General features: G+C 39.9%; 1 protein-coding gene across 1 annotated transcript in view; it reads left to right on the top strand.

Annotated features, from left to right (window-relative positions):
• Positions 1-16,193, top strand: part of NAE1 (NEDD8 activating enzyme E1 subunit 1) — a 28,602-nt gene extending 12,409 nt beyond the window's left edge. The window contains exons 9-20 of the mRNA XM_021094010.1: positions 152-214; positions 420-483; positions 1,095-1,186; positions 3,538-3,597; positions 3,686-3,819; positions 6,036-6,111; positions 6,434-6,473; positions 8,499-8,585; positions 9,064-9,156; positions 13,298-13,412; positions 13,499-13,548; positions 15,961-16,193. Of these exons, the coding sequence (XP_020949669.1) occupies positions 152-214; positions 420-483; positions 1,095-1,186; positions 3,538-3,597; positions 3,686-3,819; positions 6,036-6,111; positions 6,434-6,473; positions 8,499-8,585; positions 9,064-9,156; positions 13,298-13,412; positions 13,499-13,548; positions 15,961-16,070 (984 nt within the window). The 3' untranslated portion in view covers positions 16,071-16,193. The remainder of the gene's footprint in view (positions 1-151; positions 215-419; positions 484-1,094; positions 1,187-3,537; positions 3,598-3,685; positions 3,820-6,035; positions 6,112-6,433; positions 6,474-8,498; positions 8,586-9,063; positions 9,157-13,297; positions 13,413-13,498; positions 13,549-15,960) is intronic.

Below are 16,534 nucleotides of genomic sequence, written 5' to 3'. Positions count from 1 at the left end.
CATGAAGAATAAATGTTAATGATATTGATATTTCCTTTGGTTTTATTTAACCGAATTGAATAAATATTGTTGAATTTGTTGAAAATGATATTGTATAGTGAAGAATAAATGTTAACTATGTTGATATTTTCTTTGGCTGTTTTATTTTTAGGATCATAGCCACACTCCATGGATTGTGATCGTTGCTAAATATCTAGCACAGTGGTATAGTGAAGTATGTCCTTTCTTAAAAAAATAAATTTGTACGTGACTATATTTTTTCAATTTATTACAAAGGATTTCATTGGAGGGGGAGGAGGTTGATTTTTTTCCCTTGCTAATGAAATCTTATGTGGGTGGGAGGTTGGGGGAATCTTTGGGCTCTCAGTTTCATATTTTGAGTTTTTCTAACTGGTTAAAAAAATTTTAACCCAATTTAGACAAATGGACGAATACCTAAAACGTATAAAGAAAAAGAAGACTTCAGAGATTTGATTAGGCAAGGTAATATGGGATGTGATTAAATGTTGTATAAAGCTTGAAAAGCAGATTGCTTGAGGTTAATGGCTGTTGGATTTCTGACAACACCTTTGTTAGTGATGCCATCTTGAGCTTTTATTTTCCTTATGGGAGGTTAAGGAGCCACTCCTTGTATAGTTTTAAGAATAACAAACAAACAAACAAAAAACAAAAAAGAAAGAAAGAAAAGGAATTCCTGTCGTGGCGCAGTGGAAATGAATCCAACTAGGAACCACGGTGTTGTGGGTTTGATCCCTGGACTTGCTTGGTGGGTTAAGAATATGGCGTCGCCGTGAGCTGTGGTGCAGGTTGCAGGCACAGCTCAGATCCCGTGTTGCTGTAGCTGTGGTATAGGCTGGCAGCTGTTGCTCTGATTGGACCCCTCGCCTGGGAACCTCTATATACAACCTCAATATACCATATACAACCCTAAAAAAAAAAAAAAAGAGTAACCAGTGATTAGCTGTGTTTCTTCTTAAGGTTCAACATCCAGTCCTTCCTTCAGAATCTGATAAGGTTATATACATAATGTTGGGAGGAGAGGGAGTGTGAAAAGAAAGGGGCTGTTGTTTGCTAATCAATTTCTATTTTAATAGGAATTTTAAAGAATGAAAATGGGACTCCAGAAGATGAAGAGAATTTTGAAGAAGCTATTAAAAATGTGAACACAGCACTAAATACAACTCAGGTATTTAGAGCTGCTGAGGTATTCACATATGAAAGGTGTTTGTTGAAGTCCTCATAGGTGAAATGGTTGATTTTAGATTTAAAGTTAATATTTTTCAAATTGCGTAGTTGGGGAGTTCCCATCGTGGCTCAGTGGTTAACGAATCTGACAGGAACCATGAGGTTGCGGGTTCGATCCCTCGCCTTGCTCAGTGGGTTAAGGATCTGGCGTTGCCGTGAGCTGTGGTATAGGTTGCAGACTCGGCTCGGATCCCGTGTTGCTGTGGCTCTGGTGTAGGCTGGTGGCTACAGCTCCTATTCGACCCCTAGCCTGGGAACCTCCATATGCCACAGAAGTGGCCCAGGAAATGGCAAAAAGACAGAAAAAAAAATTGTGTAGTTGGTTAGAAATTAATATCTATGAAATGGCTTGAATCTTATTTTAATAAGACTCTGTACTGTCCTTGTTAAAATGGAGGTCAGTGCTTCCTCATGTAATAGTGATGCAGTGATTTATATAATTGAAGTACATGATTTGTAAATAGTTAATAGTTTGCGGGTAGGAATTATATAATGAGGGTGATATTTTGCTGCTCCAAAATAGTGTTGCCAGAAAAGTTAAATCTAACCTGCATTTGCTTTTGAAAGTAGTTATTTGGGTATATTGGAAGATGTTCTTAATGACATTGTGTACTTTAAAACATACTTGGATAGTAACTCAATTTAGATGCCCTTTGTTTTGTTTTGTTCTTAAAGTCTGGCCAGTGAGTTTTGGGGGAAACTTTAGAATAATAGAACTGGTAGTTTAAGTTAGACTCTTCTTATAATTTAAAACAGCAGAGTTCCCACTGTGGTGCAGTGGATATTGTCTCTGTGGCAGCACACAGCTTGGATTCCTGTCCCAGTGCAGAGAGTTAAGGACCCAGCATTGCCTCATCTGTGGCACATTTGTGGCTCAGATTTGATTCTCTAGCCCAGGAACTTCCTTATGCCGCTGGTGTTCCAATAAAAGAAACAGCAAAAAATTTTGCTTTTCAAGTTAGGAAAGCACTTAAGCTGTTATTGCAAACTTCTTGGAGTTGATGAGGTAGTATTGCTACGTTATTAAAAGTGTGTGCTCCAGGGTTCCTGCTGTTCAGTGGGTTAAGGATCTGGCATTGTCTCTGTGGTGGTGGCTTAGGTCACAGCTGCAGCTGGGATTCCAGTCTCTGGCCTGGGAACTTCCATATGCTGTGGGTGTGACCAAAAAAAAAAAGTCTGTGCTCTGCAACCTGTACTCACACAGTTTTCTGGGGTCATGAAAATTTTCTATGTTTCATTTGAAGTGATGATTGAAAGTATACATATAGTTATCAAAACACATTAAATTGTACATAAAGCTTTGTGCATTTCACTGAATGTAAATTCATTCCAATTAAAAAAAAATTAAACCATGTGTTCTCATGGTTGGGATACAGTGAACTAAGGAAACAGATAAATGTACCAGCTGCTGTGAAAAAAATTAGAGCAGAACAACAGAGTTAAGTATGATGGGGGAGGGGTCTGGGATCAGAAGGGGCCAGGGAGACTCTCAAAAGAGATGTGTTTAAGCAGAAACCTCCGTGAATGGACATGCAGAGATCTGGAGGATGCACATGTGCAGAGGCCCAGAAGTGAAACGACACTTGGCATTTCTCAAGGATTGGTATGAAAGCCAGTGTGATTGGAGTGATGCGAACAAGGGGGAAAGTGGTAGAGGAATTTAAGTTTGGAGAGGCGAAGGGCCCAATCCTAAAAGCCTTGCAGGCCACTGAAGTGTTTTGAGCAGGGCAATGCAGTGACCTCATTTATATTTCTAGAAAAACTATTTTGGCTCTTGTGAGGAGAAAAGACTCTAGGGGACTGGGAGTGGAATCAGAGAGAACAGTTAGGAGTTACCGGTGAGAAATTTCTTTTTTCCGCACAACAAGAGAAACAAAACCTCCAATTTCAGTAGTTTATCTCATGTGCGTCAGAGTGGCTGTCTCTTTCAGCAGTGTCTAACTAAAATTAAGTGTTGCAGATTTTTGACAAAATGAAAAAACATGAAGGACTGCAAATCTAGCTTGGTATTAATGTCTGTAATCTTTGTTCTGTCTTCAGATATAACTAATAAGATTTACTTAGGCTCCTCTTTCCTCCATTTATGATGTAAGAGAATAGGTCAGTCTTTAATGCTAACAGCAGTGGGCAGGAGGGGACTTTCATCCATTGACTCTTTCCTCAGCAAAGGTCCATCTGAGTAAAAGTGGAAACAAATTACAAGTTTGTACTTGAATCGATTTGGGAAATTGCAGTGAAAATACAGGTGGGCAAATTCTTAGTGTGAGTAAATGTTTTGTGTTCCTTTGTTAGATCCCAAGCAGTATTGAAGATATATTTAATGATGATCGCTGCGTAAATATCACCAAACAGGTAACAACAACAAAAAAAGTAAAAATAATGCCACCTTAACCTTCAGGTCAAATGCCACTTCATATTCATTTTTTTTTTCTTCTTTCAGACTCCGACGTTTTGGATTTTAGCTCGTGCCTTAAAGGAATTTGTGGCCAAAGAGGGTCAAGGAAATTTACCTGTTCGAGGCACAATTCCTGATATGATTGCAGATTCAGGCAAATATATAAAACTGCAAAATGTGTGAGTCAGCTCTTTGCAAACTATGTAACAGAAAAATTAAACTGTTTCTATTAGAGGTGAACATAATTTTTATCAGTCTACCAGAAATCAAGAGGAAGTCTGTTATAATTGCATTGCTTTAAAAACAAGGTAAAAAACTTAGGGGGCAGAATTTAAAAAAAATTTTATTTTCTTTTTTGCCATTTCTTGGGCCGCTCCCGCGGCATATGGGAGGTTCCCAGGCTAGGGGTCTAATTGGAGCTGTAGCCACCGGCCTACACCAGAGCCACAGCAACGCGGGATCCAAGCTGTGTCTGCAACCTACACCACAGCTCACAGCAACGCCGGATCCTTAACCCACTGAGCAAGGCCAGGGATCGAACCCGAACCTCATGGTTCCCAGTCGGATTCGTCAACCACTGCGCCACAATGGGAACTCCCCAAAATTTTATTTTTTAGAATAGTTTTACATTCATAGCAAAATTGGGCAGAAAGTGCAGAGAGTTCCCATATACTCCTGGAGGTCAGATTTTTTTTCTTTCCTCATTCGAGATAAAACCTAACATTTGAGATCTCGTCATGGCTCAGCGGTAATGAACCCAACTAGTATCCATGAGTACAAGGGTTCATTCCCTGGCGTCACTCAGTGGGTTAAGGATCCGGCACTGCCGTGAGCTGTGGTGTAAATCGCAAATGTGGCTCAGATCTGGGTGGCTGTGGTTGTGGCGTAGACGGGCAGCTGCTGCTCCAATTCCACCCTAGGCCTGGGAACTTCTATAGGCCATGGGTGTGCCCTAAAAAAAGACCAAAAAACAAAAATAAAAAACCACTAACATTTGAGCACTTAAGTCTGTGTTGTGAACTGTTCTGTGTATTACCTAATTTAATATTCACCATAGCCCTATGATAGAGATACTGTTATTGTCCCAGCTTTACAGGTGAGAAAACAGGCATAGAAAAGGTAATTTATTCAGGGTCAGACAGCTGGCAAATGACAGAACTAAGATTTGAATCATGAAACCCAGCTCTGTACTCTTAACCATGACCTATACTGTCTTTCATCTGTAACTTAAAACTTTGAAGCCTTTAGTTTAGATGAGTTTTTTATCATTAATGTTTCATAATTTAAAGAGTTCATGACGATAGGTAGACACCTGCTATCCAGGTATCATTAGCTCGAACCCAGATAGACTGTCATAAGGATGAGTCTCAATGGATGTTACCCTTGTGTAGTTCGGGCATGGTACTAATGAATCCAGGTCCATTGGCTTGGTTTCTTCAAGGCCCAGATAGTGTCACACAGAGGATCTCTGTTTCCTAGACATATTGCACTCTTCACCTCAGCCATTCTCTAACAAAAAATCTTTGTTAATCTAGCCTAAAAGTTCAGCTACTTAAAACTTGGGAAAAGTCAATTGAGGAAAGACCTGTGACCTCATGTTAGAGGTAGTCAAATCAATTCTAAAGGGTGAAAGTGTAAATAGGAAAGTTTCATATAAATTTGTAGATGGACAGTTTTGAAGTATTTAACTTTCCTTGGGCTTGACTTCAAGGAGATTAAATAATCACATTTTTTTGTAACATACTTTTTTTAGGTCCTCTGTCAGAGAAGCAAGGATCATGGATCCCTCTAGGAGGACAGTTTTGAAGTTAGGTGCTATTAATTATATAGGGAGCTCAGGTATTAGGTGAGTCTAAGAATCCATCACCAACCACTAACATATGCTGCTGGTAACATTCCATAGCATTTTCACATTTCATATATTGCTAAATCAGTATTTTTTCATGAAAAAGACCTTTTTTGTTTCACGGTGATTAAAATTTGGTAATTAAAAAATTTTTTGAGCATTCCGCAGTAGTCTGGTAGTTAGGATTTAGTGCCTTCACCACTGTGCCCCAGGTTCAATCCTTGGTTGAGAACTGAGATCCCACACCAAGCTGTTGCATGCCATGGCCCCCCAAAATATATTTTTTTATTAAAAAATTTTTTGGAATTTCCATTGTGACACAGCAGGTTAAGGGCCTGGTGTTGTCTCTGTAGCAGCTTGGATAGCTGCTGAGGTGCAGGTTTGATCCCTAGCTTAGCATGGTGGGTTAAAGATCCAGCATTGCTGCAGCTGTGGTAGAGGTTGCAGCTGCAGCTCAGATTTAGTCCCTGGCCTGGGAACTTCCATAAGCTGCGAGTGCAGCCAAAAAAATTTTTTTAAGTTTGTTAAGTTTTTATTGTTCTTTTCTAGTTACCGTGAAAAAGCAAAGAAAGATGCTGCTGCGGTGGGTAATCATGTTGCCAAATTGCTGCAGTCAATAGGCCAGGTAAGGTGCTGGGCCACTATCTTTGTACAGCTCTATATAGGCTGGTATATATAGCCTGTACAGCTCTATATAGGCCTGATTGTGTTGCATAATTGCAGCCAGAAAAGACTTTGAGAGAGGTGGTGCCACTGGCTCAGAGCTGCTTCAGAGGGCTCTCTCGATTGCCTAAAGAGCAGGCCAGTCATAAGGAAACAAGGTGTTTTCACAGTGCTTTCCCAGCTCTTGGAGAAACCCTCCCTGGATAACAGTGATTGGCCATGTGCTGTACCCTCTGTTAATCTTCCTTTATACTGGAGCAAAACCTGTATTTATCTCTTTACAGGCACCAGAATCCATTTCAGAGAAAGAATTAAAATTGCTCTGTAAGTCCCCTTGAATTAATTTCCTTATGTTGCTTGATAAAAATGTGCCATGGGAAATGTTCCCAGGAATTTTAAATGACTGAAATTAAAAATTTTCCATTTCTTAGTGGTATTGCTATAGATAATTACTGGGTAAGGTTTTCTTTTTCTCATAATAAATAGGGTATTCTAACACTGGTCAGAGATAGAGCATATCTATCTATGACAATGCTATAAAGACATGAAGATCAATTAATTGAAAATTATCAGTAATACAGAATTATTTTCAGCTTATTTTAAATAATTGGGGAAAGTTTTACCTGAAGACTTGAGAGGTGAAGTCCTGAGTCACATGTATCTTGACAGTATTGGTTTAAATACTTATTTTGATCAGTGTTAAATGACTGTGATAGAATTAAGAATTTTGCCATCTGGTTTCAGAGTGGCTAGGCTCTTAGGGTCTTGATAATTCCTAAGTAGGCCCAAAGCATTTTAAGAGTTAAAGAGTAGTAAAATTGTTTTACATGTAATAATTGTATGTTATCTATCTTTAAAATATTTTTACCCAAATTATCCATTTCATGACTCTTCAACTGTAATTGTTTAGGCTTAGTTTTAATGTTTTGTTCCACTACTAATCTTGCACCTTATTTGTCCATTGGTGTTATGCATTAGTGATACCAAATTAAAAGCTGGATGTTGGGGAGTTCCCTTCATATCTCAGTGGCTAACTAACTCGACTGGGATCCATGATCCCTGGGCTTGCTTAGTGGATTAAGGATCCGGCATTGCTATGAGCTGTGGTGTAGGTCGCAGACGCAGCTCGGGTCTGATGTGGCTGTGGCTGTGGCGTAGGCCAAAGGCTGCACCTCTGATTCAACCTCTGGCCTGGGAACTTCCATATGCCATGGGTGCAGCCCTAAAAAACAAAAAAAAAAAAAAAAAAAAAAAGCTGGATGTTGGATATTTGAGAATTTTTTTACTTTGGTCTCTGTTGGGATATGTTTGAAAATTTCCTTAATACAATTTTTTTTTAAGCCTTATGGTATACTCAGAATATAGACAATTCTAATAGTTAGAATCAAACACTATTTGCAACTGGTAACATTTAAAAAACAATATTTTTTTCAGTACTATTCATTGAGCCCTATCAGGCTTTCTGCTAGGTATGTACTCTACACACTTGCAATTTTAATCCACAGAATAACTCAAAGGTAAAGAATATATCTCCAAAAAAAAGACAAAAAAAAAAAAAAAAAAAAAAGGGAGTTCCCTTTTTTTAGTGGTTAATGGTTAATGAATCCGACTAGGAACCATGAGGTTGTGGGTTCGGTCCCTGCCCTTGCTCAGTGGGTAACGATCTGGCGTTGCCGTGAGCTGTGGTGTAGGTTGCAGACGCGGCTCGGATCCCGCGTTGCTGTGGCTCTGGCGTAGGCTGGTGGCTACAGCTCCGATTGGACCCCTAGCCCGGGAACCTCCATATGCTGCGGGAGCGGCCCAAGAAATAGCAAAAAAAAAGGCAAAAAAAAAAAAAAGAATATATCTCCACTTTACAAATGAAAACAGGCTCAGAGTGGCTCAGAGTGGTACCATCATCTACTTCTTCAGTGCTGAACTGGTTGTAGTGTCAAGGACATGGATTTAAGATGACTTGTGTTCAAAGCCTTCTCTGCTAACCATTAGAACCAAATAGAAGACACTTATTCATATTTCCCTGTCTGTAAAGACATACATAAAAGTTCCGCTCCCGTGGCATATGGAGGATCCCAGGCTAGGGGTCTAATTGGAGCCGTAGCCACCAGCCTACACCAGAGCCACAGCAACTCGAGATCTGCGACCCACACCACAGCTCATGGCAACACTGGATCCTTAGCCCACTGAGCAAGGCCAGGGATTGAACCCACAACCTCATGGTTCCTAGTTGGATTCATTAACCACTGTGCCACGATGGGAACTCCCAAAAGTTCCTGTTCTTTAAGTGATTTGTGATTCAGGATATTTATGTGTCTTGACCATTTACTTCCATAATGTCTTTCCTGTATTCAGGCAGCAATTCCGCATTTCTTCGAGTGGTAAGATGTCGGTCCTTAGCTGAAGAATATGGCTTGGATACAGTTAACAAGGATGAAATTAGTAAGTAATAACCTTTTGATGCTAGGTTAGTAATTAATTTTAAGGGTGTAAATATTTTGTGTATAATTGAATGGTGATAATATAAAGGATAATGTAAATACTTATACTGTGATTTTTATTCTATAAACCAATCCAAGTGGTCATCATTTCAAAATATGAAACTTAATATATACATAAAATCATATTTAGGTCATTAAGTTGTGTGATATGTAGAAGAGCTAAAGTCAGCATGTTACTACTTTAGTAAAGATTTTATGACCATAGCTAATAGTTCAGAAGGCCATTGGGTTTCATCTTAGTAATTTTTCTCCCTTTGTTTTACTGTTATTTATCATTTTCTATTTTACCATCACAACATATTTAAATTTTGTGATAGAATTGCCTTGTATTCTAAAACCTGAGTATATAGTAAATTCAGTCATTTTGTTTTTATGTCATGAATTATCCAGATGCTACTGAGATTCTTTTTTCCTTTCAGTTTCCAGCATGGACAATCCAGATAGTGAGATAGTATTATACTTAATGTTACGGGCTGTTGATAGATTTCATAAACAGCATGGTAGATACCCAGGTAAGAAAAGCAATACACTTATCAAATACAATAAAATCGTAAATAAATACTTGAATGGAATGAAATCTTAAAGTGTTCTTAAGGTGTTTACGGTAGTGATGCTTGAATTCATGCTGTAGTCAATTTACTACCTGGTTCATCTCAGTGAGGCAATACTATTTGTTTCATTTCTTTTTTTTCCACTTTTTTTTTTTTTTTTAAACTGTCTGTGTTTTAAGTGTAGCCAGTTGCAAATATTTTTTAATTCTGAACTGTTACAGAGTTCAGAAATGTTGGTTGAATGTGTGTAGAATAAAGCCTTTTTTCCTGTCAGCTTCTACAGTTTTCTTCCAAGACTCACACTGAGTTTGATTTAGTGGAGTGGAAGAGCATAGGAAGTATGCCAGTGAGTTATGAACTGAGAACTCCAAAGATGTTTCTTTGCTTATTATCTGTTTTTTGTTATCTGTAAATGTGGTAATTGGGGACTTGGCGTATGTTCAAAGATCTTCAGTTGCCTAGAATGTCTTTATTAAGATGATAATTTTTTTTTTTTTTTTCTTTTTTAGGGCACACCCGTGACATATGGAGGTTCCCAGGCTAGAGGTCTAATCAGAGCTGTAGCTGCCAGCCTACGCCAGAGCCACAGCAACGCAAGAGCTGAGCCACATCTGCGACCTACACCACAGCTCACAGCAACACCGGATCCTTAACCCACAGAACAAGGCCAGGATCGAACCCAAAACCTCATGGTTCCTAGTCAGATTCGTTAACCATTGAGCCACGATGGGGACTCCCTAAGGTGATAGTTTTAATTGTTCAGATTGTTGTATATCAGGACATTCTAGCTGTATCATAAAACCTCTTGCCCTGAGTTCCTGTCATGGCTCAGCAGGTTAAGAACCTGACTAGCATCCATGAGGATTCAGGTTCACTCCCTGGTCTCATTCAGTGGGTTAAGGATCTGGTGTTGCTGCAAGCTTCAGTGTAGGCTGCAGATGCAGCTCGGATCTGGTGTTGCTGCGGCTGTGGTATAGACAGGCAGCTCTATCTCCCGATTCGACCCCTAGTCTGGGAACTTCTACATGCTGCAAATGTGGTCCTAAAAAATAAAAAAATTAAAAAATGAAACCTGTTGCCTAAACTGATGTAGTATACCCACTGAGTTATAATTTTTTTTTTTTTTGTCTTTTTACTATTTCTTTGGGCCGCTCCAGGGCATATGGAGGTTCCCGGGCTAGGGATCGAATCGGAGCTGTAGCCACCGGCCTACGCCAGAGCCACAGCAATGCGGGATCCGAGCCGTGTCTGCAACCTATACCACAGCTCACGGCAACGCCGGATCGTTAACCCACTGAGCAAGGGCAGGGACCGAACCCGAAACCTCATGGTTCCTAGTCGGATTCGTTAACCACTGCGCCACGACGGGAACCTCTGAGTTATAATCTTAATGAGCAAGCTTACCAGAAAAAGGAAAAGGAATAAATACCAAATATATGTTGCTTTATTTGTTTTGTTTGGTGAAGGTGTATTTTTGGTTATCTCTTACATAGCAAACCACCCCCAAACTTAGTAGTTTAGAACAATCAATTATTCTGTCTTGTGTGTGGATTGGCTGGGTTCTGTTAGGCAGTTCTCATGGGGGGAAAGGGATCTCATGGAATGACCTGTGGCTGGAGTCATTCTGAAAGCTTGACTGAGATAGACATCCAAGAAAGCATACTCACATGTGTGGCACTTTAGTTGGGATATCTGCAGCTGCTGGCATCTCTTCATATGGTCAGCTGAGGCTTCCTTTCTAGCCTGGCAGTCCTAGATTTCTTACATAGTAGCTGCCTTCCCCAGAGTTAACATTCCAAAGACCCAGGTGGAAGGTACAAGGCTTTTTATGACTTGGCCTTGGAAGTCACACAGCAGCACTTATGCCATGTTCTGTTGGCTTCATAGGTCCACGTTAGACCTTAAGAGTGAAAGGGGATGGCACAGCATTGTAAATCAACTACACATTAATTTAGAAAAACAGTGAAAGGGACTACATGAGGGCATGAAGAGGTGTTCATGGTGGAGCCACCTTGGGAAATTAGCTGTTACATAGAACACAGGCTTTGGAATTAAACCTAGATTCAAATCCACATTCTATCAGTTGAATCTATTGATCTTTATTGAGTCACTATTTCCCTCCAAGTCTCAGTTCTTTCAGTATGATATGATGCTAATAGTATCTGCTCTATTCGATTTGTTTTTGTTTTGTTTTGTTTTTGTCTTTTCTAGGGCCGCACCTGTGGCATATGGAGGGTCCCAGGCTAGGGGTCTAATTGGAGCTGTAGCCGCCAGCCTATGCCACAGCCACAGCAATGCCAGATCCAAGCCACATCTGTGACCTACACCACAGCTCATGGCAATGCCAGATTCTTAACCCACTGAGCGAAGCCAGGGATCGAACCCGAAACCTCATGGTTCCTAGTTGGATTCGTTAACCACTGAGCCACGATGGGAATTCCTGTTCTATTAGATTTGTGAGGGTTAGCTACATGATGTATGAAAATCACATAACACACTGCCTAGTATTTTATTTTATTTTTTGTCTTTTTAGGGGCGCACCTACTGCCTAGTATTTTATAAGTACTTAATAAAGGGTGGATGCTGCCATTTTGAGAAGGAGGAGTGATAATACTTTCAAACTAGAGGTGTTTAAAAATATTGATGTTATTTAATAATACTTGGATATTATTCCTTCCAGTAGTGATAATAGCTTACCTTTGGAGACACCATATTTTAATCATTAAGAACTGCGTGGGGGGAAAAAAAAGAGTTCTTGTCATGGCTCAGCAGAAACGAATCTTACTCAGTGGGTGAAGGATCCAGCGTTCTTGTGAGCTGCAGTGTAGGCCGCAGATACAGCTTGGATCCCGCGTTGCTGTGGCTGTGACGTAGGCCTTCAGCTACAGCTCCCATTCAACCCGTAGCCTGGAAACCTCCATATGCTGCGGATGTGGCCCTAAAAAAAAGACCAAAAAAAAAAAAACCCCAAAAAACAAACTGCATGTGGTCATATCTCAGTTTTGCTACTTTTGAGCTAAGTAACTCCTCTGTGCCTCAATTTTCCTATCTGTAAAATGAAGATAATAATAGTGCCTGCTTCATAGTGTTGTTAGGATTAAATGAATTAATATATATGTGATGGTTAGAACAATGTCCACATCTATTAATGCTCAGTAAGTGTGCCTATTTTAACTTTATGTCCTCAGCGTCATTTAATCTTCTGGAAATGAGTAATAAACACCATAATTTCTGTAAAGGGTATAAATAGGACATTACTTTCTCATTCATTGAATTCTATCAAATAATTACTGAGCACCAACTATGTGCCAGATACTCTTCTAGATACTGGGTATGGAGCTCTGACTAAAGCAGATTTGTCAGAATTTTTAATTGCTTTTGGATGATTTCTCTGATTCTTACAGGTTTTTGATAGTTGCAAATATTGTCCAAATACATTCTATTATTTTCTTTTTTTTTTTTTTTTTTTTTTTTGTCTTTTTGCTATTTCTTGGGCCGCTCCTGCGGCATATGGAGGTTCCCAGGCTAGGGGTCCAATCGGAGCTGTAGCCACCGCCTACGCCAGAGCCACAGCAACGGGGATCCGAGCCGCGTCTGCAACCTACACCACAGCTCACAGCAACGCCGGATCGTTAACCCACTGAGCAAGGGCAGGGACCGAACCCGCAACCTCATGGTTCCTAGTCGGATTCGTTAACCACTGCGCCACGACGGGAACTCCCCTATTATTTTTGTTCTTATTTCAGTTTTTTTTTTTTTTTTTGGTCTTTTTGCCATTTTCTTGGGCCGATCTCGTGGCATATGGAGGTTCCCAGGCTAGGGTCTAATCGGAGCCTTAGCCACCGGCCTATACCACGGCAATAGCAACGCAGGATCCAAGCCGCATCTGCACCTACACCACAGCTCACGGCAATGCTGGATCCTTAACCCACTGAGCGAGGCCAGGGATCAAACCTGCGCCATGACGGGAACTCCTTATTTCAGTTTTATACCTCACTGTTTTGACTAGAACACCTAAAACTGGATTAAATAAAGAAGGTAGCCAATAATTGTGAATCGCATATCTATCTTAATAAAAATTAATTAACATATATATTTTTAGGGATATCTAACTATCAAGTTGAAGAAGATATAGGAAAGTTGAAGTCTTGTCTCACTGGCTTCCTTCAGGAATATGGATTATCTGTAATGGTGAAAGATGACTATGTCCATGAATTGTGAGTATTTTTTTTAGGGCACATAGGAGACAATACTATCCTATTATAAAGCTCATTCTGGGTCATGTCTCCATCCTTTCCTCTAGTTGCCGATATGGAGCTGCTGAACCACACACCATTGCTGCATTTTTAGGGGGTGAGTTCCAGAGATGAGAAGACTGTCACCTGTTGTTATATAGTACAGTTGTGAAATTTTGTTTTCCTGCCTGTTTTAACTAGGGAGGTCAGTGAAGCACAATGTTCTATTGAGTTTGGATTATTTCAGTAGCCCCTCACATGGTCTTCCTGCATTCCATCTCTCCCACTGCTGTGCATTTTAAATTCCTGAAGGGTATTCATCTTTCTAAAGCATAGCTCTGTGTCTCTTACTCACCTAACCCTCTGTCCTGCCAATACACACGTATACACTACAGAAGTCCTCGGAAAATAAATCCACAGTCCTTCTGTGTTCTGGTTCCACCCAGCCTTTCTGGCCTTGGTTTTTTTCAAGGTACCTGCCTTTTCCCTAGACATGCTTTCTCATTTCCTGCTCCTTGAATCTTTATCCCTTTGGGCCCATTTGCCTTAAATTTCCCTATTTCCTGACTGTCTAAAAATCTACCTGTTCTTGGAGTTCCCTGGTGGTTTAGCAGGTTAAGTATTACATTGTCACTGCTCTAGCATGGGCTGCTGCTGTGGTACGGGTTGGATCCCTGACCCCAGAACTTATGCATGCCACAAGCACAGCCAAAAAAAAAAAAAAAATAAGTAAAATAAAATCTACCTCTTTTTCAAGACCCAACTCAACAATGCCATCTCTGATAAAACTCTTTGGAGGCTGGAAGTTTGAAAGCAGGGTCAGCATATTTGGTTTCTACTGAGGCCTCTCTTTGTGGCTTGTAGGCAGCCTTTAGCATATGTATAAAGGAGGACACATATTAGGTCCGTAACACGTGCATTCTCTAATCATTCTGCACAAATCATTTCTTTCAAGGCTTTGTTTAAATATTATCTTCCCTGTGAGGTCATCCCTTATTCCCTGATTTTAAACAGTCACTCCTCTTGCTCTCATATTCCCCTCCTTGCTTTTTCTCCTTAGCACTTAGGTTTTTTGACATGCATTTTATTTATTTGTGAATGCCCTCTCCCTCACTACTAAGATCCATAAGAACAAAGATTTTTGTCTTTTGTTCTCTGGTGCCTAGGATAGTATCTCATACATAGTAGAGTCTCAGATTCTCAGATTTTATTGAATCAGTATTTGTGAGGGAAGGAACTTCAGATTATAAAAGATGAAGAATTTTTTTCTTGGTAATTTTTTGAGTTTTTTCTATTGTTTGTTTTGTTTGGAGTAGTATTTAAAACTTGTTACTTTTACTATATACTCATACTGTTACTAAGTATAGCAATCTGGCAGTATTTAATATAGATCCTTTCCAATTACAAATATTCCTTTACGTCCTTTTTATTATAAAACATGCACAGGGTAAAATTCAAATGCAACAGAAGGGTATCCTTTGAGAATCTTATGTCTACATGTATCCTTTTTAAAAACTGCCATCATCTATACTACTGCTATGACTGTTTACACTTAATATATTTTTCCTGTCTTTCTAAATCACCATGATTAAAAATGCTTTATTCTTTTTTTATTATTTTTAAAATTTATTTTTTATCTTTTTAGGGCTGCACCTGTGGCATATGGAGTTCCCAGGCTAGAGGTCTAATCGGAGCTGTAGCCGCCAGCCTCTGCCAGAGCCACAGTAACTTGGGATCGAGCCATGTCTGCAACCTACACCACAGCTCACGGCAACGCTGGATCGTTAACCCACTGAATGAGACCAGGGATTGAACCAGTGTCCTCATGGATGCTAGTCAGATTCATTTCCACTGAGCCACACTGGGAACTCACTTTATTCTTTTAAACTATGGCATAATATCCCAAGGTGCAAATGTATAGATCAAAATCTTTATTTCCTTTAATAACATAGTTTTTAAAAATTGAATCCTAGAGTTCACATTGCGGCTCAGCGGCTTAAGAACGTGATGTAGTGTCTGTGAGGGTGTGGGTTCCATTCCTGTCCTCGTTAAGAGGGTTAAGGATACAGTGTTGCCATGAGCTGTGGTGTAGGTTGCAGACAGGGCTCAGCTCCTGAGTTGCTGTGGCTGTGGTGTAGGCTGGCAGCTGCGGCTCCGATTTGACACCAGCCCAGGAACTCCATTTACCACAGGTACAGCCATGAAAAAGTAAGAAAGAAAAAAATGGTAGTCCTTTGTTTTAATATGACTCAGGAAGCTATGTCTGTTTTGTATTACCTTTAAACATCTTTGCTTTTGGAAAGAAAAGCTTTTCTTTACAAAATTGATTTTTTTTTTTTTTTTTTTTTTTTTTGGCCCATGTCCACGGCATGTGGAAGTTCCTGGGCCAGTGATGGAATCTGAGCCACAGCAGTGACAAGCTGTATCCTTACTTGCTGTGCCACCAGGGAACTCCACGAATTGAATATTTTAATATAACTCTTGTAATTTACCTTTTTCAAAGATTCGCTTTTCTCCTTTTTCCTTGCAGGAGCCGCTGCTCAAGAGGTTATCAAAATAATAACCAAACAATTTGTAATTTTTAATAATACTTACATTTATAGTGGCATGTCACAAACTTCAGCAACTTTCCAGTTGTAGAATAAACACCATATGTAGTGTATTAATGACTGAAACTGTAATTACTTTCAGGTTGTGCTCTAGTCTGCAAAGTTCTGCTAAGGGAGAACTATTAAATTGTTTCATTAATAAATATTTTTCTCATTTGTAGTAATACTCTTTGGGGGATGTGGAGGGTGGGGAGGAAACAATTTTCTCTTAATAAAAGCTATCCATTTCTAATTGAGTTCATTATTTCTGCCTTGCTATTTCAAAGTTACTCATAGAAATGTCTTATGTTACATTGGAAATTGCTTAGGAGTTCCTGTTGTGGCGTAGTGGAAACGAATCCAACTAGGAACCATGAGGTTGCTGGTTCGATCTCTGGCCTAGCTCAGTGGGTTAAGGGTCTGGTGTTGCCGTGAGCTGTGGTGTAGGTTGCAGACACGGCCTGGATCCTGAGTTGCTGTGGCTGTGGTGTAGGCCGGCAGCTACAGCTCTGATTT

The sequence above is a fragment of the Sus scrofa genome, chromosome 6, assembly GCF_000003025.6.
Source record: "Sus scrofa isolate TJ Tabasco breed Duroc chromosome 6, Sscrofa11.1, whole genome shotgun sequence".
NCBI lineage: Eukaryota > Metazoa > Chordata > Mammalia > Artiodactyla > Suidae > Sus > Sus scrofa.
Note: the sequence above shows the minus strand (reverse complement) of the source record. Positions and strands in the feature narration are given on the sequence as shown.